The 27,256-nt window shown below is 35.2% G+C and overlaps 1 protein-coding gene across 3 annotated transcripts in view; it reads right to left on the bottom strand.

Moving 5' to 3' along the window:
* RALYL (RALY RNA binding protein like) overlaps positions 1–27,256 on the bottom strand; it is a 374,061-nt gene that overhangs the window by 93,639 nt on the left and 253,166 nt on the right. Inside the window, exon 1 of one of the 3 annotated variants that reach the window (XM_032689807.1) lies at positions 16,897–17,011. The exons of the other annotated variants lie outside the window; for them this stretch is intronic. Within the exon in view, the coding sequence (XP_032545698.1) occupies positions 16,897–16,933 (37 nt within the window). The 5' untranslated portion in view covers positions 16,934–17,011. Of the gene's footprint in view, positions 1–16,896; positions 17,012–27,256 lie in introns of those variants that run through there. 3 annotated transcript variants of the gene reach the window in all.

The following is a 27,256-nucleotide window of genomic DNA, read 5'->3' on the forward strand; positions in this document are numbered from 1 at the left end:
GGGTGATACTGGGAGAGAGGTGAATCACAGGTCTTTTGCTCATGTAGTCACTTTTATAGTTCAGTCACTGACATCCCAGCAATGAAAGGAATTTGTTCAAAGGTCAGATGCAATTTTTTTTTATACGTCTCAGAAAATACACCTCAGCACCAATTTTTAGGGTTTAATATTAGTTAAATATACAATGTTTGTTTTTTTATATAAAATATTAAAATCTCTTATTCTACTCTTTACTAGGTATATTTATGTTTGTTTACTCAAGAAATTATTTCAAAAGACAGTATTTTATGCAACAATAGAAACCACGCAGTGTTAAATCCCTGTACTGTGAATAGAGGTGGGAAGCCAAAGATCCACACTTCTATCAAACAGGTAATGGTGAAAGCATAGCACTGCTAACCAGTTGGTAGCATAGCCTAAGAACTCCATTTCAGAAAAAATTCTTTTAGTTATTAATCTAGGTATCAACTTATGCACTTATTAAAAAAACCCCAAACTAACAACAAATAATCAAACAGAATCATAGAACCAGTTATATTTTGAGAGGAGCTCAGTTTTGTTTATTATCAAAATTCATCTGTTTTATACCTCTTTCTCTTACACACACACCTACAAAAGTCAGCACCCTTCATTTAATTTTTTATCGCAACAACAGGACTCGTTGCATGCAATCACTCCTGAAAAATCGGCCTTTTTTCTTAGGGAGCTACATAAAATCTAAGCTTTCTTTAAGGCAATCCATATTGTGAAGACCAAACACGTTTGACAGGCTACCATGGAGGAGCTGTGTAATCAAATTCTGGGTAAGGAATAAAGGTAACTAACCAAAGGTGCTGTTTCAGTTTAGCTTCCAGTCCACACTGTCAGTAAGAAGGACATCCATGGAGTTGCTCCTGCTGTCCATTTCTGAACCTCATAGCAGTACCCTTCAGTTTTTTGAGGTATGTGAAGGGTGTAATAGGGCTTTGTTCCTATAACCACATCCAAGCACTTGACTGTATTCACATCACATGCTTTTGAATTTAGGTTCTCCTACAGTAATGGAGAGAGAGATGGAGATCATTCCTTCTCTCTTTCAGCTCTAACTAACTCCACTGAGATTAAATGGGTTATTGTTCCTATTTGAATTCTTTTTTTTTTTTTTGATTATGATTGAATCAAGAACAGATTTCAGAAAAGAAAATAAAATTTCTAAACAGTTTGGAAAGCAAATGGCCATTAGGATTAGGGCTTTACTAAACAACAGTGAGGAGTCTAGTTTTTGCACAGTTTCTTTAAATTTCTCATTTAGATATAATTTCTTGCAACTGCATTTTGCACTCTCTGCCATTTTAACTAGGACAAAGTAAGACTATTACCTTTCTTCTGTGAAAGTATTGAAAAAAAGCTCACTGCAGTTCAGGGCTCTTAACCTATGACATATATGACTCTTCCTGACATTTTGAAAAAGATTTGAAACGATAATAAACTGAAGGCCTCGTGAACAGAACATTAAAAAGGAAAAGTAGGGAACCACTAGGTACTTTTTCTCTTCTAATCATGAGCCTGTTGCTGACAGTGGTTATTTTCTTCATCTTAACACCACTGGTCTCTAAATTCCCTTATAAATGTACTTTTACTTCATCTGTAACCTTAGATAATAATTGTTAACACAGTGACGAAAAGAAAGGATAGAGTCCTCCCAAAGACACCCAGAAAGCAATAAAAATACCAAGCTATAGGTGTGCATTTGAGAAATCACAGATATTAATACTGTAAAAGCTGAAGAGAAAATCCATTTGGCATAGGGAACGTGGGCAGTGAAGCATGTCATTTTGTTATACTAGAAACAGAATTAGTTCAAAAGAAGAGAACTGGTTCTTCATTTATTTTTAATATCTAAAATGCTTGTACCTGTGAAATTGAAATCTAGCTAAGAGAGTTTTGCTGTTCCTTGGTTTTATCAAGTTTAGGCATTTATTCTTCTGTTAATACTTCTGTTTAAAGAAAGAGTAACCAGCTAAAGGATGACTGTGTGTAGAGTTGTAAGACTGACAGAGAATTAAGAATGTTATTACTTTAACTGCCAAGAAAGAGGGAAAACACCCAGCATTTTGACAGTGATATAAAGGCTGTAATGGTGGTGGGAAGAAACAGAGACAGTCAAGAGAAAGAGGTATTTCAAATGCAGACTAATCCACTCTATTGTATGCACAAATTAATAAATATGACAAAAATTACCTAGGTCTTACATGGTCTAAAATATCATGTTTCATGAACATAAAAATGTCCTTTATGTGTTTTGCATATTTTTGGTCTTATCAAATGAACAAATTTAGGAGTGCTATGCTAAATCAGAAAGAGTAATTGTACCCATATACTCCAATGATCACCTCTTTCTGCCATCTGAGCAATAAAGTGGTGTATCAAGAAGAAAGAAAAATACAGTGACCTATCATACGTGCTCTAGAAACTCCATAAAAGCAAACAAGAAGGAGCTGTAAACAATCTGTTTAAACAAACTGTCTGTGACAGTGAGAAATACCACAAGAACAAAGAAAGGAATAAAATATATCATCATCATGGCTGGGCTTTGCGAACGAAGATTTGGGAAAGGCTCTATCCACGTTTGTTACAAGCACACTGGTGGCTTATGAGGCCAATACAAGATAGACATATCCGATTGCAAAAGGCACAGCAGAAAGACTCCTTAGGTGGTATGTTCTACAAGATACGATTCTTTCTGCACTGTCTTTTCTCCTCGAAAGTGATTCTGCTTGCTTTCTCAAAGGAGGCAGCAGCGTTAGAGACGGACCACAAGAACAAAGAAAGGAATAAAATATAAATATTTTTATTATTGAGCTGTATCCAACGGCTCTAGTATAGCATCTATGAATAGATAACACAACCTCATACTGTGACAAATTGCCTCAGCAACTTAGATACAAAAAAAAAAAAAAGTTTTAATTTTTCAAGTGTTAAAGCATGGATTTCACAGCTTAGTGATCAGCAATGCACTATATTTGACCAGTGTCACTTTTTTCTAAATGTTTTCTTCTCATACTCTAACTCTGCACCCAGTCCTGTCAGACCCATTTACATTATGTTTAGGCTGAGCTCTGGGTATATTCCTCCTGACTTCATGGATGCCCCCTGTGCTATGACTTAGCACATTTACTAGCTGATCTCTCTTAGTATCCTGCAAGATAAAGACACTGACATACAAAACCCAAACATGACTTATGTCATGGATTATATATTGCCTTGTAATTTTCTGACAGTAAATGGATAATTACTTAAGGTAGTCTTGAACATGTTTCTACTGAAGATACCAAGATTTAAAAATAGTTGTATAAATGCATCCAATAATTGCATCTTTTAGTTTGTATATAGCAATGATATTTAAATATTTTTTCCAATCTTGCTTTAAAAATGTTTACATGTGAATTAATTTTCCCATGTTTAGCAGCTGCATTTGTGCATATTTTACTAGCTACAAATGCAGCAGATTTATATCCATCTCTGATTCCTATTCATTATAAAGAAAAGCAAAGTGAAGATGTAGGAAAATATCTCTTGTCTCTCTAAAAATAGTTTCATAAGGGTGAACACTTACCTTCGTATACCACCAATAAGACCATCAACAAAGTATGTAAATTTTGAATAACTAAGTGCTCTGATGATTTTTGCAGGAAATTATTGTTATTAATTTTGTGCATATTGCCTGAAAAAGTACTGCTCAGAAAAAAGAAGCCAACAGACTAGGACTGTCAAGATTGTCTATATAAAAGGCTTTGACTAGTGAGTTCTCATCTGTAATTATTGCTTCCATATTCAAGTCCTCCCCATTAACAGCAGCAATCAATGACAGAGTGTATATATGGTGTTTGAAGGATCCAATCTGTCATTTACTGCTGTAAACATTAAAACACATTATGGATGGGTATTCAGGATAACCCAAAACTAGCTCTAACGATGGCAGAAGTGGTAATGTAGGCAGAACTCGGCCTTTTAGCCATTGTATCACACAAAGCTCTTGCTGCAGGTACTAAAGTTGAGTGACATAGTTTACAACAGGGAAAAATTGAAAGAAATGTGTTATAAATATATTTGTTACGCTCATATATTAAATATATACCGCCAACCATTAAGAGTCACGTAGCATATTGCTGCTCCAGTACCTTTCTTCACTACTTCCACTTGCAAGAACATCAAAAAGGCAAATTTTAGTATTTTTTTCCCCTAATAAAAATGTTCTAATACAATGTTAAAACAAGGGAAATAAAAAGTGGTAAGAATTTCTCATAATTGCAAAATCATGTTCCTGAGAAAAAGCCAGAATCAATCAAATGTATGAAGTGTTGACTGGGAGAAATTTGTCGCAGCATGTGAAAATATTCTATTGATAGATTCTGCCCTAAGGAAAACTTGATTTTGTAAAATTATTCTAACAGAAAAGGATGGCAAACAGTTTGAAATACACAGCAACCTACCCTTTTAAAGCAAATAACTTGAAGAAAGTCATAGCACAGTTAATTTCTTTGTCAAAACTGGTTAATCTGATTTCAAATTTCTAGCATGGCAATTAATTAAAAATGTTGCACTTTTATCTCTCAACACAAATTGTTATGCTAAATGAGATATCTACCTTCTGATCACAGAAATAACAATGGTATGGTACAGACAGGAAAAAGCCTTTTCATAGTTTACCTCCCATGCTGGTGTCAAATTGTATGAGTAATTATGGTGTTATTTCTAAGCAATTTGGATCTCTGCTGGTAGGATTAAGCAAGCCAGAGGGATCTTCTGAGACCATCAACACAACACTGACTAAAGGCAGAGCTCATTGGAAAAGGAAATCTGTGATCTGTGGGATCCATGGGAGCCTTTGCCAGCTCCCACTTGGGAACTGAGAATACTACTTCCCCCTCTCCCACCTAAGTTATGGAGTGATGCCTAGGTCTTATTTTCTCTTCTTTCTCCTTCCTCTTACATGTCTGTAATACTTCCCAGCAGTGTAGTGAAGCTCTCAAAGGAGGAATCAAATAATCTTTCAAACCCTGGGACAGGGCATAACAAATTCCTTGCCTCTTCTGATACACAATTTCTGATATAATTTATATCACCTGTCTGTAAACACTGATGAACTGGTAAACACTTTTCTCCTGACACAGAGACTCCTTCACCTCAAATGAACTTTTCACAGAAACTGTCAGCATGACCTAGAAAAACTTCTGTTCTCAGACCTACACTGGAATTCCAGAGAAGAAGAATTTTTGTTCAGAAAGAGCAACTGAGCATATCTGCTTGGAGAACCTATAGGGGATTTTTTTCCTGTGTATGGGGTGTGTTTATCACAGGTGGCTATGTTCAAATGGGAAAAATTGCATTAGCCTGGAAGCACATGGCTCATGATAAACACCTTGTACAGGGATTCAGACGATAAATACTGTCAGCACATATCTGCTACAATGGGGATATCTTCTTAAGCCTCAGCTAGCAATCAGTGTAGTTCTGATACAGAGGGATTAATATATTCACAGGATTTTGTACCAGACAGTGTAATAAGAAATGGCATGAACTGGGAAAGAAGTCAGCTACAGAACAGGGACATATATATGTATAAATAAATAAATAAATCTTTTTTTAAGGAAGTATACAACAAGAAGAACATTTCTGATCTTACTTCGAATTAATAAAGAGCATGTATTTTGCTTTTAAAATAATCTAAAATTTCATACAAATCTCTGTAAGTCTGAAAACACTTTTAACAATCTACAGTGGTCATTCTCAAACTTTGTTTACCTCTAACCTCTGAGGTGCCATATTGTTGAGCAGCCTTGATGCTAACCAATTTACCACTGAGCACTGCATGCGGGCTGAGAGAATTGGGCTCGTTTAGCCTGGAAAACAGACGGTTTAGAGGCGACCTAATTGAGACCTTCGAGTATCTGAAGGGAGCCTACAAGAAAGCCTGTAGCAATAAGACAAGCTGTAATGGCTTCAAACTCAGAGAAAGTAGCTTTAGATTAGATATTAGGAAGAAACTCTTTACTGTGAGGGTGGTGAGGCACTGGAACAGGTTGGTCAAAGAAGTTGTGGATGCCTCATCCCTGGAGGTGTTCAAGGCCAGGCTGGATGGAGCTCTGAGCAACCTGATCTAGCAGAAGGTGTCCTTGCCCATGGCAGGGAGGTTGGAACTGGATGATCTTTAAGGTCCCTTCCAACCAAAGTAACTCTATTATTCTATGATTTCAGGGTACACCCACAATAAGCTGCAGAGATTTCATGCTTAACAATTTTAAAAGGTTATTACCTATGACCATTTTTTTTTGAAGCAGAGAAGAGTTTATGTGGATGTTTATCATCTGGATTAGCCTTTGGGTTTTTTGGCTAATGCTGCTGGGTTTAGCACATGAACTTCAGTGACACTCATGACCCTGGGAGTTTTCAGATTTGTCAGACACCCACATTCTTAAATTCAGGGGTCTAATAGTTATATTTCATTGAGAAACTTAATAGCAACACTTATCAGGAAAACATACAATATTACATTTCTTAAAGGAGTTTAAAATCAAAATTTTTGAAGAAACATATTTCTTCTGTGCATGAGCAGAAGTAGTATCTGGCTAAGGCCACATTGCATTCAGTTTTGATTAAAACATGTATCAAGCTAATTACTCTTTCACACAGGCACATCCCAAGCTTATCAGTGTCCTTGTTTAATACTCTCTACTTTTCTGGCTAGAATGAATCAATGATCAAAATAACTAACCATCTTTGTGGCAAATAAATTTCTACAGCTGTGGAAATGAAACAGGTGTGACTGACACGTATTCTTAGCTGATCTTTTGTCATGGGACTGCAGTCTTATTTTTTATTTAAGGACCTTGCCAGTGGTTATACATCACAAGATAAGGCTACAATTTGTGTGTCAAGGGAAAATAAAAAAGCTCGTTATGTACCAAACCTGGACAATATTGTTGCACTCATAAGGAAAGAAAAGTCCTAGAAGGAGTAGTCCATGTATGTTGATGAAATCAGGGAGCATTAATTAGACACGCATTATTTAAGACTGTGTAGCAGCCTAACATGGCATAAAATTAAGGACATGACAAATAGCAAGTTGATTGCACATCAGGAAAAAAACCTGATGAAGTTATGGTCTGTAATTACCAAATCCCTTCAGAGTAAAACTTTCTTAAGCCTTATAAGTATCACCTGAATTACTGAAGTAGTTTTGAAATCATTCCACTGGGGAAATTACTTTAATTTGATCAAAGACATATAGGAGATATAGCTATCTTTAGTATTTTTGGATTCATTGCAACCTGCTGAGTTTCCAGCAGTTTGAGCTATATTTCAGACAGAGAATCCTTGCAGACAGAGCTACAAGCTGAAGAGGAACATAGCAGAAGTAATATAGATTTATATATTTCATTAAGTCAGCTTGTGTTGTTCCAATTCTGTGAAGTTTTTTGCTACATAAAGAGAAAAAGTGGACACTGTGTAAATTACCCTCAAATCGTCTAAGTGAGGACAGTGATATAGCTGCGTGTGATCTCCTACCAAGGAAAAAAACAGGATGCTGGTTTTTTTCCAAGACTGGATTCAACTTCGTTTTTGCAGAGATACGAGGGGAACTGTTACTTCTCCAGAATGAAAGTTTCTGGCCACAATAGCATAATGTTTCACTACAGCATGGAATTGAGTTCCATTTTCTCTCTTCTCCCCTAGTTCTTTCCTTTTCCTTATCTGTGTCTTACTTATTGTAAGATATAGAATTACAAATACAAATTAATACATAAAAGTTCAAATAATATTTAATTATACAGAATAGTTTAAAGAAATAAGTAACAAATGTATTCTTTCTAGTATAACTAGAATCATTTTGTTACTAAGAGAGTGAAAAACATAATTGAGGTATGTGTCTTGAGGTATATATCTTACTAAACATATAGAAAAGTTGAGAATGATGCAATTGATGCTGAGGGATCCCGGATGAGACTTCTTCTGATTCTGAGCCTCATCTTTAATCAGCTTGTTCTACCACCGACTTTGATCATTAAGAGTTTGGATTCAAATCTAGAGATCACAGCCTCAGAAAATATTTTATTTATATAGCCTACAATTGTGGGCCTCTCTATAGGCCCTTTCAATGAGCTTTATTATTATCATTGGTGTTATTTTTAATAAGTTAGTAAGGACAACAAAAGAATTTCTCTAGTTTCTAGAACTTTGGTTCATCATTGGAAAAATCCTTCAATAAATCATATTGACTCTGCCATGACAACATTAAATGGAAAATCACTAGTACTGTTTGACTCTAGTATCTCCATCAAAAGGCCACTAATATTCTTTTAAAAAATTTTCACCTTGATCAGATGGTATTAAATCCTTTGAACTTTAGTGCAGACATGAACACTGTCATAAACCATTTTGTTATTATCTCATATTTTTTAGAGCCCAGACCACCATGTTAATGCACTGTCATATGAAATGTTAAATTACATTAATGTCCTAATGTTTCTGAATAATTTATGTTTAGAAAATTTATATTATAATAGTGAGAAGTGTGAGTGTATTCCAAATGTGTTATAGCTTCCCTTAAAACAACTCCACTTATTGCAGGGTTTAAAAATTGGCTGCTTAATTTGCATTTGCTTGAAGCACAGCCAAATATGTCATTACTAAAAAGCAAAACCCAACATTTCTTTTTCCTTTAATAAATGTATTTTAAACTGATTTGGCTGGTGGCCTTTCAGAACTGAGAGAATGAAAATACGTACACATATTTTTCTGCTGTTTTTCAATGTCTGTCTGGTTCAACACATATAAAACTCACTTGCAAAGTTTCTTTCACCTCTATTAGGTGAAGAGAGAGCAAACTGGCAGACAGATCTCTGAAGATTCAGTTATTGTCTGAAAACCATCTATGCCTATTAAAAAATATCAGTCTTTTGTAGAGTCCATTCTTAAGGTCTGACTAGATAGTTTCCCAAGAAGGATTGCCTAAAATATTGTGTCCCTTAATATACTAATTCAATAATTCTCTTTTGCAATTAAATAAGTTGACTGCAAACTATATAAATGGAACTTATCTTCTGCTGATGTGTATGACAAGATATTTTTATGGTCTACATTAAAGGATCCAGGTATGCTTTTGAGCACAAGACGTAGTTGCTTTCTTGCCAGCATCCCAATTCCCTGCTTGGGAGAACTTGTCACATCCTCACTTTTGCCCATTACTAAACTCTGCTCTTCAGAGAGGAAAACTTGAGTATGGATTTGGGTGAGACCACAGTGTGCTTACCTAACCTATATTCTGTAGAGAAATTACTTCAGAAATCACCCTGGCTTAATGTGTATTTGTGTCTACCAAAGTTATATCCAGAAAGGTTTCTGGATTTTACTGTAAAAGAATCTCAAAGATATAACTGCTGAAAAAGTGCTGGACTTTGTGTATCATTTCGGTCTTGGATGAGGCTTCACAACCAGAAAATATCCTTTTAATGGTTTATCAGACTTTAGATAATAATTTGAGATACTTGAAAGGTATTTTTTTAAAGCTTTATACCTTTTTTCCTTGTGGAGGTGTCACTATGTACATACTGTGCTTGGTCTTATCACTGGTTATGAAAAGAGGGAGAGACAAAGACTGATGTTAAGACCTGTACTGGAGATCAGATGGAGGTTTTCTTTCTTGTGCTGTCCCTACAAAGAAAGTACCTTAAAGGCAACAAAAAAAAATCACGTCAGCTATGAAAACAAAAAAAAGATGTGTGCTTAAAATCAGGACTTGTACTGCTTATATGCAGTCATGCAAGTCTTTTGTTTTTTCAAAGAAGTCAAAACTTTATATGAAAATAAGCAACAGCAGATTTTCATCTTAAGAGAACAGATTCTCTATGCGCTGAATCTCTCAAGTATTTTTCCCATTTTTCTGAGGAGACAGGTGGGTGGCAGTGCTACAGCAGTGTACAGAGATCTTATTAGAAGAAGCCTAGATTTCCCTCAAGATTTCCAGAAATTTATGGATTTTAGACAACTTATGACAATAATACTCTCTTCAACTTGCATATGAACTCTAGTGTTTGAATAGGTACTTTGCAATCACGTTGATAGTACTTCTTTAAAAGAGACTTTAAAAATAGATAAGCAATCTGGATTCAAAATCCAAGTGATGGGGAAGAGAAATTGCAAATTCTTTAAGTAATATATGACTGATTACACTCAGATAATGTATATCTTAAATCAGCCTATAGTAATCTAAATTTAGGTTCTAACAACTGGACTTATGCTTGCTCAATTTAAGAGCCAGAATTGTCTTTCTATATAGATTAGTTTGGACTATGATTATCTTCAACCTGTTGATTGTTATTTTAATGGACTTCACTTTTTAAAATTATTATTGGTTTTCCCAGGTGTCTGGTCATTACCGGAGTGTAGTCACATAGATCTTAAATTTTGATTCCTTATAGAAGACTAACTAACATACAGTAAATACCATTTCAGTAATGATAAATGGTGATATTAATGAACATAGCAGCTTTCTATATGTACCAGGATTCTGTGTACATTAAAACCAGTAGTACATTTATATTTTGGATACCTTCTTAGCTTTCCATGACCTTTCAAATACAAACTTTCAGTGGTATGGTACATTCATTTGCTAATTCCTCTAATATACTTGAAATCACATAATCCAAATTACATTATTTGCATATATTCATCTTTTTTAATAATTACCTTTTTATGATCCTTAAAAATAGCAGATGCATTTTTATGAGATGTCCCTGGCTTTCCACTTATTCTCTTCTGTTGAATTGCTGCATATTGTCTCCTATTCTTATGCAAAAGAAAGAAACCCCTCTGAAAATTTAAACCATAATCTTTTAATGAAGCCAAAGCTATTATTAAGTATTTTTGCTGCCCCAGATTTCTCCTCAACGAAACTGAAGTGACTGGCTGAGTTTCTTTGTTATGTTCTCCACTTGCATTTCAGGTATTCTGACTTCTGCTCTCAGAAATTTTTTAAAGTCACTTCTGAATCTGTACCTATACTGTTTATTCCTTTGTCTCCCCTTTTCAAGACAGATTGTAAGTTTTTGATTTGTCAATCTTTTTCTATATTTTCAGTATTTTCTCTACAAGGACAAAAATTCTACTCTTCTTCCTGAGGCAGACTCCTATGGACCAGTGGGAAGCATCATGTGACTGTTGAGTTTGGTCAGACTCTTAGTCTCTCAAAAGACGCATTTTGAAACAGTTATCTTTCAATATTTTTTCTTTATTTGCACAGTCTAGAAGCAGAAAAAATCATGCCTATAATAGAAGTCTACATGGATAGTTGAGAAAGTGTCAAAGAAAAAATTCTAGCTCATTTGCACTGCATGCTTCACCGAGGGACATATGTCTTCAGTTTTACTGTTTAGTAACATGGGAATAATGAACATGAATAATTTCAAATATGCCAACCATCTTAATTCCCTTCAAAGCTATGAGAAGAATGCTTCTAACTCTGAAGTCCCTGACTTATTGAGTAGCAATTACAGTTTTTATTTGTATAAAGATGTTATCCACGCAATGTGAATATTCAATGATATTCAGTGATGTGTTCCTGCAGATCATGGATTTCTTCTAGCTTGGCCTTAGTACTGATATACTTAAATGCACTGAACTTTAGTCCCTCAGAAGGTATGCAGCAATAGGAATATTCTAGGGCTATTCCAGGATAGCTTTACATGAAGAAAGCTGTCTCTATAACATGCTGAATAGATATTCCCTAGTTGTCTGAGTCTCTGATGTTTTAAGGAAAGAGGCAGAATTTTCTTATATGTATCTGGGTCAGTAACTACATTTGTTTTTCCCCAGTGAGATTTGATTTTCCAGTCACTTTACCTCCTAGCACACACTATATTAAAGGCTGCAATTGAGCAGCAGCAGCCTCAGTACTGAGGTCTTTATTGCCCTTAGAGGCAAAAGGAAGATGGAAGTAATCATAGGCTGATCAAACTGTAATATAACACAACTCAACAGATGCCAGAATTTTTAAGCCTGAAAGCGATTATTCTATCTGTAAGGGGGACAAAGAAGATAAGAACAGTAAATCCATGATGAAAAGATGGCAAGTGGGACCTTATCAATGAAAGAAAATATAGCAGGAAATGCAATAGATCAAAGAATGCAGATAGGACAAAATACTCCTTCAAACTGGAATTTCACAGAATTTCTCAGCAGATGTTATCAGTATACAGAAAATTCTTTCTCCAGCAAGACAAGGATTCTTTAAAAACATGCATCAGATGTCACTTGTGGACAACACATCACTAAATACAGCACACTAACTTTCTGCACCAACCACACGAACTTTATATGCAGTAGTTACTTGCATAACTTTTGAAAATAATTTATTTTGCATTCATTTTACTATAACTTATTTAATCCTTTAATAAATGTACATGTGCCTTACTACATCACTCTGTATGCAGGGAAACCAAGCACTGATCAACCAAAATTGGGGGCTGAGGACAAAGAACCATAATCCATAGAGGTAAAACTGTGACACATTTCCTATGAGGAGAGAGAAATTGCCATAATAAAAGGAAGTAGAATGTCTGCACTCTCATTATTCCTTAAAAAAAAATAAAAGTAATGAAATATGACCAGTCATCTGTTGGTTTAAAAGAAGCAGAACCTTCACAAGATCTGGTTACTTAATAAAGATACCATTCACAGCATACCAGTATAAAAAAATGAGCAATAACTATTTCAGCTAGGCAAACTGTAATATATATAAAAGAAAACATATTTTACAGGGGACTGGTATTCAAGCCATGGCAAAAGTCATTAATGCATTTGGAGCATGATTTCAGGGACATTCAGTGTTGACAGGATTCTTCATATTGTCATGGACAAGTTTGGGAAGTCACCTTGGAAAATTAACACCTTGGAATGGGACAGGATCTGTAGCCTCACTAGCTGTTGACTTTATTGATGGTTTCCAATATTCAGAAGTAACTGCTTTTTGCCTCAGTTGCCATTGTGCTCTGATTGTCATTGCTGACGTGCAGGAAAGATCCCACGACGCTGAAAATGTGAAGCTGAAGAAAGTGAAAGATAGGTCCTATTTTTCCCCCTAATTTTTCCATTTTTGCCCTAACTTTCCAAACTCCAGTTCAGGTGAGTAGCAGGGAAGTCCCACACCAGCCTCTGCACTCCAGGCAGCGCTGCCATCTCCTCCTGGGTGTTGCTGCACACCTTCCTCAAAACACCACACTAGTCCCTACTCTCTCTTTATCCTCTTGCAGTTATTCTGAGTCAAATTTTAGTGTTAGAATGCAGAAATATTAAGGATCATCTTTTAATTCTTTTCATACACAGTACTCCACAAGGTGGTGGAGATTTAACTTGTCAAGCTACAGAAACCATGAATAATGAGAATTTCCTAAAGCTGATTTAGAGATAAGTAAATATTTTCTAGTCTTATTGTCTTCAAGGATAGTAGCCTGCCTTTACTTCTGTAACAGTGAAGTCTACAAGGAAGACCCCAGTGAAAAATGGAATGTCTGCTACTTGCTTCTTGAGAGAAGGCTTGGAGACATGGCATCTCCATGAAGAAACTGTAAATAACTACATCTCCATGCAGAAGACCCACATGTGCACTACAGCTTACCACAATTCTTTTACTGACCCTTCTCCTCAGCAGCTGCAGCCCCAAAGCAGGACAGTCTAAGATTCAAACCTTTTATTTCAGAAAAGCTCCATCATCACACATTTACAAGACTTTCAGTGTTTGTAAAATTGCAGTTGTTACAATGGTTTCCCTTCAGTCAGTCATTATGTCCATGCGATGAAATGAGAAACTAGTCTATCAGCTAGATCCTGAATCAAGCATCCTGAAGGATCAAGCGTTCTATAATCTTTGTGTGCACAAAAATATATGCATGGAGACTGTGTGTGTATCTGTAGTTAGGTACAGAAAGTCAAACAGAAATAGTCTTAATCTGAATTTTGCTTGCTTAGTGATGCAAGTTTTACAATTTTCTGTGATAGTTAATTTTATTTCTCATAAATTACAACAGTTATGGAATAAATAAAATATGTTTTGTACTTAATATGAACACCACTTTGACTAGAATCTAAATCAAAGTTACAATAGAAGCTAAGCATTAAGATTAGCTTTGAATTTAGAAGACTTATATATGATGTTGTAGCTAAAAAGATATAAAGGGAACCTCCACCTTGTTCTTACAGACAGGTAAATAGACCCATTTTTTTGCAAATGTTCACAGAATCTCAGAATAGGCTGAATTGGAAGGGACCCACAAGGATTATCAAGTCCACTTCTTGGCCCTGCACAGGACAGCTCCAAGACTCACACCATGTTCCCGAGAGTATTGTCCAAACACTTCTTGAGCTCTGTCAGCCTTGGTGCTGTGACCACTTCCCTGGGGAGCCTGTTCCAGTGCCCAACCACCCTTTGGGTGAAGAACATTTTTCTAATGTCCAACCTAAACCTTCCCCGACACAGCTTCAGGCCATTCCCTCAGGTCCTGTCACTGGTCACCACAGAGAACAGATCAGTGCCTGCCCCTCCTCTTCCCCACACAAGGAAGTTGTAACTGCAATGAGGTCTTCCCTCAGTCTCCTCCTCTCCAGGCTGAACAGGCCAAATGACCTCAGCTGCTCCTCATACGGCTTCCCCTCTAGACCCTTAACCATCTTTGTTGCCCTCCTTTGGACACTTTTTAATGGCTTAATATCTTTATTATATTGTAGCGTACAAAACTGCACACAGTGTTCAAGGTGAGGCCACACCAGTGCAGAGCAGAGCAGGACAATCACCCTCTAGCAACAGTTTTGTACCTGGGACAGAAATTGGAAATGGAGATTACTTATATTTTGTGTTAGAAAAATGTCATCATGTCTTTACTTTTTCTATCCTTCTCTCCAATCTGACGTGCTTTTAAATTAAGTACAGAATGTATTTATACTTTTTTTAAAACATTAAAAAAAGGGTTAGGAAAGCAATGGCTATAATACTCTGAAGTGTGTATGAAATCCAAAAGCAGGAATTCAATGAAAAAGAAAAAGCCACAAAGCTCACTTTCATTTTATACCACAGGTTCAACTGTGGTAGTGAGAGGTAGTGAGGAGACATAAGCCTCAAGGTTTACCTCACACACATTGGAAATTATATACCAAATAGTTTTTATTATTACTTATTAAGGGACACCAGAAATGCACAGAAAATGTAGTACCTGCTTACTGTTTAATTGCAGCTGCTACCATAATCCCTTATATTTCAGAATAACAATTGCTTAGATGAAATCTATCCTTCAAAAAGCCTTTGAATGGTATAAACCGGAGCAATATCAAATTACTTGAACTGTTTGGTTTTTAAGGTCTTTGCAATTGCTAGTTAGCAAGGAGGTATTAATGAAGCATTCATGTATACAGTATTGGTACCTATATAATGTATAATATATAAACCTTTATATATATAATATATCACATGTATAATATTGAGACATTTTATGGTTTTGGATGTTAAAACAAGTGACAGTTCTAAAACCAGAAAACATTGCAACAACCACCCTCATAATTACAAATTTGAGTCTGATCATGTTTCATTCGGGTTTTTTTTGCTTCTAGACAAATCACAGATTTTCCTTGGAGTCAGCAGGGGTGAAAGGCAGGTTGTCTTCATAAAAACATTCTTAGAAGCATCCTGTGCTGTTTTCATGAATGACTGCATTCTTGCAACAAAAACCTAACTCAGCTAACCAGGCACAAATTTTCTTATTGTACACCATAACCAGGCTTGGACAAGAGAGATTGCAAGAATGCAGCTGGCTATAGAAAGAGCTCCCTGTTTACATAATAAAGATGAAGTAATTAATATGTTAAAATGAGCTAGATTAATTATAATTTGCCTGTATATGAATAATTTTCTTTCATTGCTGCTATGGGAACAAAATTTATGATAATTTATTTTATTGAATGTGAAGCAGATGATGGATTTCTGTTGCAGAGATTTTAACAGAGATCTGTCCTGCCAAACTTTCTACATTCAGCGCATCCATTTCTCTTAATCAAGACAAACTGAAAGACATCTATACAGATTCATCTATAAGGATCAGAAACTGAGTTCAGTGATATAGCTGTATATATCCCTCTGAAAAACAACAATGTTCTTGTCAAAATGAAGTCCAAACTTATCTGCTTTTGAATTGATATTCCCCCCCTCCTGTTCACTCCCTGAAAACACACAGTGCCTATGTGGCATTTCTCTTAGGGGAATGTCTTTTTTGTCAGGTGCTTAACTGGAAAATCATGCATTTAGAAGCCAGTGAATTTTCGGGGCTGGAATGTTTTAAATACACAGCAGAGACACATGTATGCTTCCCTTCCCATCTGCCCACCCACCTCCTCCCCAGTTTCTGTAGTTTAAGCAAACTACTTAATTATGAAAGTTATGATGGAGGAAAATAAAATAACCACCCTTAAAGTTCTGGTATCACTGGCTCCCTAATGCGAACTACACAAAAAAGTCCACCAAGTGAAAGCATTTCAACCCTGTCAAATCAAAGGCTACAGCTAGCCAGTCATTAAAGCCTGAATAAAGGGCTCTTCTGAACTAAACTTATATTCAATCTTTATTTCTTTGTTGATATCACAAAGCTTTCTGAGGGTTTCCATAGTAACAAGTGAGCTAATTTTTGTAATTTTTTTTTTATTTTAAAGTTCTTGTATGCATTTAATACACAGATATGGTGGGATAGTTGGCATGGAATACTGTTTCTGCTTTCCTGGTAAAATTCAACCAGAGCAGAGCATTCATGTTTTCAATGAAATGGAGATTTATTCTCCCTCCTCTGCAAGAAAATTAAAAAACCTTTACAATTTACTTACATCTTTGGTTTCTGCGCTTGCTCTTGTACATAGTCATTCTGAAGAAATTCCACTTTCTATGAAATAATTGCCTTGATCACAGACAAAAGAGATCGTGCTTCTGCTTTGCAGAGAGTCAGTTGCTCACTGACAGAGGGTAACCAGCAATCTCTCAGAGAAAGGCAGGGTAATACCATTCTCCTAAAATCCAGGGGAGATGTTGCTGGCTCTAACTATTTTCTCTGTACAAATCTAAGAGACAAAGCATATTTATTTACATATTTTTTTCAAAATAATTTCATATCAGCTAATAAAATCCAGAAAACATAAGGAATTATGTAATCAGACAAAGTGGGGTAATGTGCAATTCGATGATCTGACATCAAGATTCCCTGAAAAATCCCTGACATAACCAAAATTGTATAAATGACTTCATAAACTAATAAAAACTAACTTTTTATTGAGAGGTCTTAGAATTATGCATATGAGGATATTAAAATATTTTGGGCTATATTTTCAAGCAAAATTACTATTAAAAGAAAATTAACACATGTTAATCAATTAAATCCTGACTGCAGGTCTGAGCTCATGAATAGAGTATTCAGGAAATAACATATAACATGTAATTAATCTTTTTCATGCCTATGTTTACTTCTGCATTACCCTTCAATGATTTAATTTGGGGAAGGTTATTTAAGCAACATTCTGCTGACGGCTCATTTTTAAAGCGACTCCATTTTCCGCTAGTCTGTTGAATCACAAGGTCATGGAGAAAAAGTGGCAGCATTGTATGATCTTCCATACATATCACCATTTCAAAGAATCCAGATATCTTCCTAATGGGAGTGGGGGAAAGGGGAAGACATTTTTGCCATGCTGGGGAGATAACATTCAAGAAGATGCCAGTAGCAGTTGTGGAGCTGACAAGAAGTGGAAATTCCAGGTCATTCAGCAATAAATCTACCTTTAATAAAATTGTGTGAAAGTATTTCTTAATGTTTTAGGAAATTCATGTTTTAAGGTGTCTGTTTTGAGATATTGATCCCAGATACCACAAACACAGAAGTGCTGAAGGAATAGAGCCAAAGTATAGTGACTGAAATGTCTTAAAAACTGACAATAATACCCTTGCTGTTGTTTAAAATGCATAGTTGGACAGCAGCTGTCTAAACTACTCAAAGAAATCAAAAGCTAATATCTTTGGCTTACGTAATGAAAAATAACATCTGATGTCTATGGATCATTCATGTTTCAGTCAAAGATATGACCAATTTACAATATTAATCTAAAAACATTGACCTACAGTTATTTTCCTGATGCAAAACAATTAAAAGAAACTAAAAGGAATGTCTCTCTCAATCTGCCTACCCTAAATTTATACTTTTTCTATATTTTTTCCCTCTCAGATATATCAATATATTTTTATATCTCCAATATAATCATGTGTAGCTTTGTGCACCATTTAATTCTCCTTTCAGTTGTTTGGTATTCACACGTCCTCACATTGACACACCTCTGGCTACTGAAGTGAAATCTTTACTTTATACTGGCTCTATTAATCTGATTTCCTCCTTCTGTCAAAATCGGACCACATATCTTTTCATTTGCTTTGGATTTGTATCAGCAAAGCTGAGGATAAAGTGTAGCCTGAAGAAAGTGAAAGCAATGGACAATTTTTTTAGATTTCTTTAGTATTTCATCTAGAGTAATCTCAAAATGACACAGTTGAAATTACACCATATCTATTGCTGAGGTCAGCAGAAAGGTGGGAAATTGCAAAGCATATCAAAAGGGACAGGAAGGAAAAAAATTTGGATACTTATTAGTTGTTAAGCATATCAGAAGATAAAATATCTGTACCATAGGGAAAGACCCTGCAGGTCTTATACTCAAATAGCATTGTGCAGTTCATACCCATTGGAGTCAATATTTTTGCAGGAATTTATATGAACTGATGATAATTCCACAGTTGTCCTGTTCTGTTTTTCCTCTGAGTTAATTTGCAGCAGAATCATGTCTGTGATCTGACTTAGACTACAGAGGTCTGTGGTCTCACTTTAAATTTGATGCTTAATGTACCAATCTCTTCTCGCTCTTTTCCTTCTTCTACCTGAAGGCTCTCATTCACATTATTCAGTTCTATTTTTTCTTGTTTCATTGATTTGGCAAGATGTCTTCAATCTTTTTTTCTCAGCCCACATTAGATCTTAACTATAAAACTCAGTTCTTTTTTCCCCAGTTTTTATAATGTATTTAACCTAGTCATTTATTACTAACTTTCCATATTATATTATACATAGCACATACAACAATATGCGTATTGCTTCCACTGGTCTTTCATGCATTATTCTATTACAACCATGTATTTGTATGGAAGTATCTCGACAATGATATAATATAAAAAAATAAACTAAATGAAAATTTCATGGGATTAGAATTAATTTATTTTAAGTCAATGATCCCTGAAAGCCTTTATTGGTTTTTCTTTGTGCTAATTGTAACTCTAATTCTTCAGTCAGTGAAATGCATTTGCTAAAAATAACATAAATACACTCTGTCTGGTGAATCATTCTAGGTGTCTTCATAAAAAAATATTGCAAGAAAATAACAAAACTTGAAGGTGCTGGTTAGCTTTGAGTGGGTACAGCTGCCTGCTGTTTCTCTGTGTTACTGTTTTCTTTTAAGAGAGATTAAAATTCACTTTCACACTATTACAGCTTAAAAAAAGTCAGAATCTTGCATATGGCTGGTTAAATACTGCAAGCTCAGTGAGGTGGGAAGAAATGAATGTAACCTCTCAGCAACAAAGATCACCTGGTCATGTGATGTTTATTACTTTTTTACAGAGACATATCTTAAATGATTTCAAGAGTTTGAAATGTTCTTAAAACAGACTGTTGGAATGAATTTTGTCAGTCGCTGCTGGTGGTAACAGAATTAATAATGTACATAACTGCGCATCCCATATCTCCTCTCACTTTTCTCTCTTGGCCATCCTACTGGTCTCAATAAGGAGTTTTTCTTTGAATACTACAATAAATTTCTCAAACTCTCTTTTAAGAAAAGGACAAATCGTAGATTTTTAAAAATATAATTGCTGAGGAATGTCACATATTACTTATCAATAAACACTTTGCCTTGATTGTATCCTCAATTTTATTTTACAGGGAGAACAGATCTTAGACAGGAAAAGATAGTGGAGGAAGCTTAAAGTGTGTTCTGTCTTTCACTGTTTCATTTGATGCACCCAAAGAGTCTTCTTAGATAATAACCTTTTATAGTTTCCACTATGGTTATTTTTATGATGTCAAGTAAGAAAATATTACATCTATGAATATGAATTAGGGGTTTTATTAAATAAAGGATATGTGTAAGGATCAACATTTAACTTCTTCCAAGTAATAACCACTCCTAGATACAAGTAGTGATGTATTAAAATCATATATGCACACCTTTTACTAGTATATATTTGGATAATTATCTGATGATAATGTTTTTTAACATGGTGTAATGTTAGATAAATAAAATTCACTAATGTCACTTAGCTATTAAGGTAGGTGTGTAATAAACTATTATGTTTATGATGTAATGAGGATAGAGCTTAAAATATTGGCCAAACCATATCCCTGCTTAAAACTGTAAAATACTGCACAGGCTGTGGTGGGTTGAATAAGAAAGAGTAAAGTTTGTATGTCTAGTGCCTATATCTGTAAGTTAGAATCAGTGAGTTCCATAAATGTTTTTTTGGAGACAACAAAGCTGGCTAGAATTCCTGAAACAGAACAGAAATGAAGACTAAGGAGAGTGCCAAAGAAGGGAAAGGTTTATTAAAATGTTACTTGTAGACTAAGGATCTCAATTCAATAGTTTAAACATTCATGCCTAGCACTACTTTGATGATTTATGGCATCTGAGACATTCACATAGTGCCAGAAAATATGGGACAGCACCTGTGGGAAACCTACAACCTTCTGGAGCAACCTGTTGAAGCCAAGGCCATTTTATGTGGCTCCAAGTATCACCTTAAGGTTTTTCGATTTTTTGATTTTTCTAATTTTTATAAATTTTAAGAAGTAATTATATAGCAGAAGTAGATTTTAAAACAGCTGCATTATTCCCTTACCCTTAGCACAGTAGACACACACTCCCCAACCCTCTCACCCCAATTCCCCTATCAATTCTCCTAAATTCCATTAGAATGTTTAGTCTCTCTCCAAGGTAGGCCACCTTCTGTTTGAGAACATCTAATCCATAGTCTGAACTGCAGGGTACAGTCAAGAACTGGGTGACTGTGCGCCCTTTGTGCTCCGAGGAAGATGAAGATGATGAACTAAAAGACCCCAGACCTAATTCCCAAAGGGCAGATCAGGGGTGAATTGGGGCAAAAGCCAGGGGATGGAAAAATCTGGGATTGGACGGACAGTATTATAAATTGTAACACCTAAGACAGAGAAGGCACGGGTGTGTCTTGTAACCTCTGCGCCTTAGAGGCACCATTAAGTCCTTTTTTTACCCTACCTCCAAAAATTAAATTACCTTGCAGGTTTTTTTCTCCCTGAGTTTTCTTTTAGGCATCAAAGCAAATATTTGGGCAACTGAACCCAGCGCAAAGAGTTTTATATTCAAACCTCCTTCTGATAACTGTCATTATACTCTGTCTTTTTTATACTTACTGTTATTGTTTCAAAGTGGTCCTAACTTGAGCTCTGAAGTCTTGACCCTGCAAGATTATGATTGACTGCAGCATGAATTATGTAGAAAGAGAAAATGATGTCTGATTGAGAATTTGAGTATACTCAAAGAGGCCACTCTAGTACACAGCCCACAGCTGACTGGGTGTATCAAGAAATTGTGTGGATAAAAGAGAAATAATGTATCATAATACTTTCAAATCAGCAATATCTCCCTTTACTAAAGACAAAAAGCCTGTCAAAGTGTTTCAAAAGCCTTCCTTTACTTCAGTTGATTTTTCACTCTGACCAAGTGTTTGTATCCAGAACAACATAGAGTGTACAAGATTTCATGAAAACCTCATGTATTCATCAATAGCTGCATTAGAATGAATTTGCTACATTCACAGCATTTCCATCATCTAGTAATTTAGGAAAAAAAATCAGAAAAAAATTTTGCTTTTCTGGAGCCTCTGGATTTTTAGAAAACTCTTTGATGATTCTTGTCTCTATTATCTTCTACATTTATGAGATTTTTACCCTGAGATCAGCTCTGTTGGCTAGGAGGAGCCTACCTAGGAGATGGATAAGATGATATCTTGTAGTTTTTTCCAAGCCTTATTTCTGATCCCATATACCCAATTAAATATCAATTGTTGTAAGATTCAGCACTAGACAAGATTTGGTCCATGTTAGTCCTTCAGCCTGCCTAATATTAATGGAGCATTTCAGGCAGATGGAGACTAGTATGATATTGGTTTGACACCAAAATTGTGAAGAATATAATGTCCTGCACCTACTTTTAAGGAATCCTGAAAAACCAACCTCTGCTCCTGACAGTGGAGAAGCTTTTTCAACTGGAAATAAATGAAACCACTGTGGTTGAATCCTGCTCTGTACCTTTCAAGCTACAAACACTGGTCTGATAACTCAGGCACCTATAGATACACATTATGAATACCTTTTAGAATTTCACTCTGTCCTCAATTACATTGGGGTAGCTTCCACAAATTCAGAGGAGCTACAATACATGGATATGCTGTAAGCATGAACCTTCCACTTTGCAATTCAGAATGATGATTTTGCACAACGAGTTCCTCCACAACATTCTCCCCAGTTCCAAAGACTGACAGGGGTTCTAGAGCAATTTAATACTTTCACAGCTTTAACTCCCTCCTTACTGATCATACTATCTTATATAATCCTTAAGTGAAACTTGGCCAATTCTATCATGTTCCCCGTTTCAAGAATCAAGTAATACAGTTACGATAGTTCTTCATTTTCTCAAAAAAGTACCAGGTATAACAAAATATTCCTCTGTTAAATGTCTGAAAAAACCCTAAATTTCAGGTTCAGAGTTAGATATTCTATATGGCAGCTTCTACAGTCGAAAACCACATCTTCCTTTCTGCTTTGGCAAGTGGAAAAAGTAGCAAATCAATATCAGATGAATGCCATTCTGGCTCCTTTCATTTGCTTTACACCTTCCTTAAGATCCAAGCATGTTCCTCCTCTCTAAGATCAGTTTCTTTCCAAAGCCATCTCCATTCTTGACAGACTTGTTCTTGGCTAGTTTCCTTTAGGTTTTGAGCAATTTTAATGTTTTTTCTTTGTTTTTCCTAAATCCTGACTTTTTTTCATTTCATCTTTAATTTTATTTTAACCAGGATTTAATTAGCCCTGAGAAGTTTTAATTTGTTCTTCTACATGCTTTGGTTGCTAGTTTGGCTGGGACATTTCCTCATCTTTTTAATCTTGAGGTTGTCAGTATCCAGCACCTGTATTTAGTTACTTTCACTTAGTTACTTTCAATTTCTAAACACCCGTTTAACAACTAAGACAGTCTTAGGAGATGTTCAACTTCAGATTTCTCAGATTATGGGACTAAAACACACTTCCTTTCTATTAAAAAGCGTTAGGTTTGTGTCCCAACTTTTTTTTTCAAATATAAACCAAGGTTCCACACAAAGCTGTATTTTCTTCAGGATTTACATTAATATAGTTCAGAACGCAAATGATGTATAAAGAGGTGGCCTCCGTTTTTCTGATCATTAAACTATATCTTAATAATTCAATTTATGAACCATAATACTGGTAAAACTTCCCTATATTTTACCTTATAGTAATCCTTTAAATGATCATAATCTTTAATGTATTGCACAATATACCAAAGTTAGAATTCACAGAATTTCCTAAATAAAGCACAAATCCAATCTTGAAGTTGGAAATATATTAATTTAATAAAAAATTTAGAAAAATGGTTATTGGATTTATGGTAAAAAAATTATCTCTGTTAGTTGCTAGCACACTAAGAATTCAATTAGGTCTTTGAAACAATTCCTAATGTGTCTAGAATTAGCATTTCAAAATGTAATACTTTTTATGTATTGGTAATTTTTTAAATTGTAGTGGAAAACTGTCAGAAAGACACTAAGTATTAGTAGTTTTTTCTTTCTGACATAATCCTGTAGCAGGCACCAGTTTCCATCATCTCAGAGCTGGTAAATATTCTGGATACTGTAAATATAAAAGAGTAGACAAATAGCAGATATGGAGGCAAATCAACTGTGCTGAATTAAAAAAGTATTTAGGCTTTTAACAGACTAGCAAGTGCTTAATTGTGGATTTTGTACAAAATGTCCATACATATTTCTAGAGAAACAAAGAGCTGAATATTGGTGAGTTTTCATGAGAGATTTAAGAAAGATCTTTCTATCAATCTATCTTGATTCTGCTTAAGTTACAAAATCATTCCACTTCAGTATAGAGAGTTGTTTTTAATGGGAATTACACCCATGGTGTCATATTCTGCAAACAAATGATATCCATTTCAATTTGATTAGATTGACATGCAATTAAATGCTGCCATGTTTTCCTTTTCACATTGGTTTTAATTATCACACCGATAAAACACTTTAGTGTGGCAACTTTAATGGGACAAACTTTCAGAACAGAATTGACTCTTGCATAACCCAAGAATATTGGAAAAATTCATGTATCTTGGTTCTGCTTAAGGGTTCAGAAGTACTTGAATATCTCAAGTTTTACAGGCATAGCCAATTGAAGAAATCATTTGCTATCATCACCATTACACTATGAGATCCTACTTTAAAGTTTTTATATGTTTATTGAAACAGTTTTAACACACATTCAAAATGCATTTTCAGTTCTTCAGTCTGTTGAACGTTGTCTCCCTTTGCCTCCAAAACAGAACGGGGAGAAGTTGAGCAAGAGCCTCTCGTGAACAAATGACGCACTTAAAATGTCAATTTAGGGCTCATGACAATGTAAACTGATTATGTTTTATGCCAATGTTCATTACAACCAATGAACAGTCGCTACTTCAACCTTCCATTTCAGACTAAGGCTTTTATAACAACAATCAAGAGAAAGCTGAAAATATTCTACTTTCTTTTCTCGTTGTATGGGATCTTTCTTTCTCAGTGTGTGGGACTCAGGACAATTTTAGTCATAATCAATCAGTGCAATAGCTGTCTTGAGAGGGAGAATAAGGCCTTTAAAAGAGATGAAAAGTAGAAGATTGATTTTTGGAATAATGGAAAAAGCTGTATTGTAGCAATTCACCAGGAGACCATGCTAAAGAATGCACTATTGGCATGCATACAACAACATTCTTTGAGTTACAGGGATGTGCAAAATACCAGAATGACTCCAACTTCACAGCTGCTCCTACTTTTTGTTAAGTGTTTTTTTTAAGAGTTCATGTGCATGTTCCTATGTGGGGTGGCAAGGTCGGGAAAGTGCTAACAAGAGGCTGTTACATTAAAATTTTTAGTGCATCAGATTTAATGTCGTAATTAGATTGGTGGATGGCTGGGGAGGAGACACCTTTTCCCTGAATTTATGGGTTCCATTTTTAGAATATGCCAGCTATATTTCAACTTCTCTAAACATTACAACTGGTTCAAAGATAATTTCTGAGACAATGGTATCCCAAAGAGAAACAAGATTTTTTTTCACTATGCTTATAGCAAGGTGAATTATTTGGGTTTGTTTTAAACTCAAATAAAGACTGGTATTGTAACACAATATTGCTGAGTAGCATTTAACACTTTTTCACTGAAAGGCTTTAAATATTGGAAAGGATATGAAACACTTAAACCACATTTTACATTTAAAAAACTCTGGCTAATAACTAGAAACCCAACATTTTACAGAAATTTTAAAAAATCATTAAGTTAAAAAGAGCATCAGAATATGGTTTTGCATGATAAAGTACTTCCAAATCAAACATTCTCTAGTGAGGAATGTTTCAAAATTACAAGAAGAGGAAATTGGAAAGGCTAGTACTTTTCATCTTGAGATTTTACTACTAAATATCAGATTATACTGTGAATTAACTGCTAAAAATGCACACAGCAACTCTTCAGTATTCAAACCCAGAAAACAGAAGAGTGTTTTCAATGACCTGAAAATGAATTAAAAAGACATGTCTGTACAGTAGAGAAGATAAGGAATGCTTTTTTCCCCTTGTGTAGTTAGCAGGAAAAATGTTTTCTTATTAAGGTAAGGAGTTAAGAAGCTGAGCAAAAATGTGACACTAAGATATGAAAGATGCTTTATTAAACTCTAGTCTGAAATTGTAGGCAGTGACAAACTTAGATACCAAGTTTTCTATTCCCTATTCTGTGGCACCTTGGAAAGGTAAAATCATTTCTCCCAGCATGAGAATAGCAGCTTCTGGAGTTAGTCTGTTCACAGAAGATACCAAAACCATAGGGATATGTATAATAATTTTTGAAAAATCTGGCCCCAGATCACTACCATACTTGAAAATATCTGTTCTTGGTTCAGCTACACCAGATGAAACATGCTTATATTTTTAAATGAAGTTTGGCTTTTACAGATAAGTAATAAAACCCCTCTGTGATGCTGCAGCAAAATAAAAGAGGGATTTAAGAAAGGCAGTGTTACTACTCTCCATCTATCTCTAGACTGAAATTCCTACTCATGTCTTAGACTATAAAAGGTATAGTGAATTATTTTGAAACTGATATTCATAGGATCCAGTTCAACTGACATTGCATTGAACATGTAGGTCCCTCCTGCCATTACTGAAAGAGCAAGGTGGCTTCAGGAGCTTGCACAAGGTTGATCATAAGTGTTGGCTACATTGACATCTAAACAATAAAGATAAGTAAAGTTCCATTTCCTCTCAAAAAGGGTTTATTTCCTCCCACAAAGCAATGATTTAGAGAAAGAGGAATTACAGTTAGAATAGACAAAAATGAGAACCTTTGCTCTGAAGTATGATAGGAACATTAAACTTTGTGGGAGGCTAATTGAAATCAGACAAAACCTTAATTGACCAGCTTTTTCTTTCACAAAATAAAAAAAATGCTACGAATAGTCCACGTTTCCCACAGAGTCCAGATCTCTCATTTAAGGTCACTTACACATTATTGTTTGGAATGTAGACCCCAGCCAGACCAGCCTCAATTTACTTTTGTCACAGGAAAAACAGTATATTGCAATTTTGCTATCTTATAAATCCAATATCTGGATTATTCCACTCAAAAAAATAAAGTGATGAGTCCTGAATATTATTTATTCTAGAGGGATACTATCTTTACTACCAAAATATTTTAGAAAATGAGGTTTGGAGAATAAATGTCCTGCAGTACTTGGAATCAAATGCTAATAAAAAAAGAACATGAGAATATTTTGATTTGCTCTTCTGATTGACATTA

Source organism: Chiroxiphia lanceolata, chromosome 1 (genome assembly GCF_009829145.1).
Source record: "Chiroxiphia lanceolata isolate bChiLan1 chromosome 1, bChiLan1.pri, whole genome shotgun sequence".
NCBI classification, from domain to species: domain Eukaryota; kingdom Metazoa; phylum Chordata; class Aves; order Passeriformes; family Pipridae; genus Chiroxiphia; species Chiroxiphia lanceolata.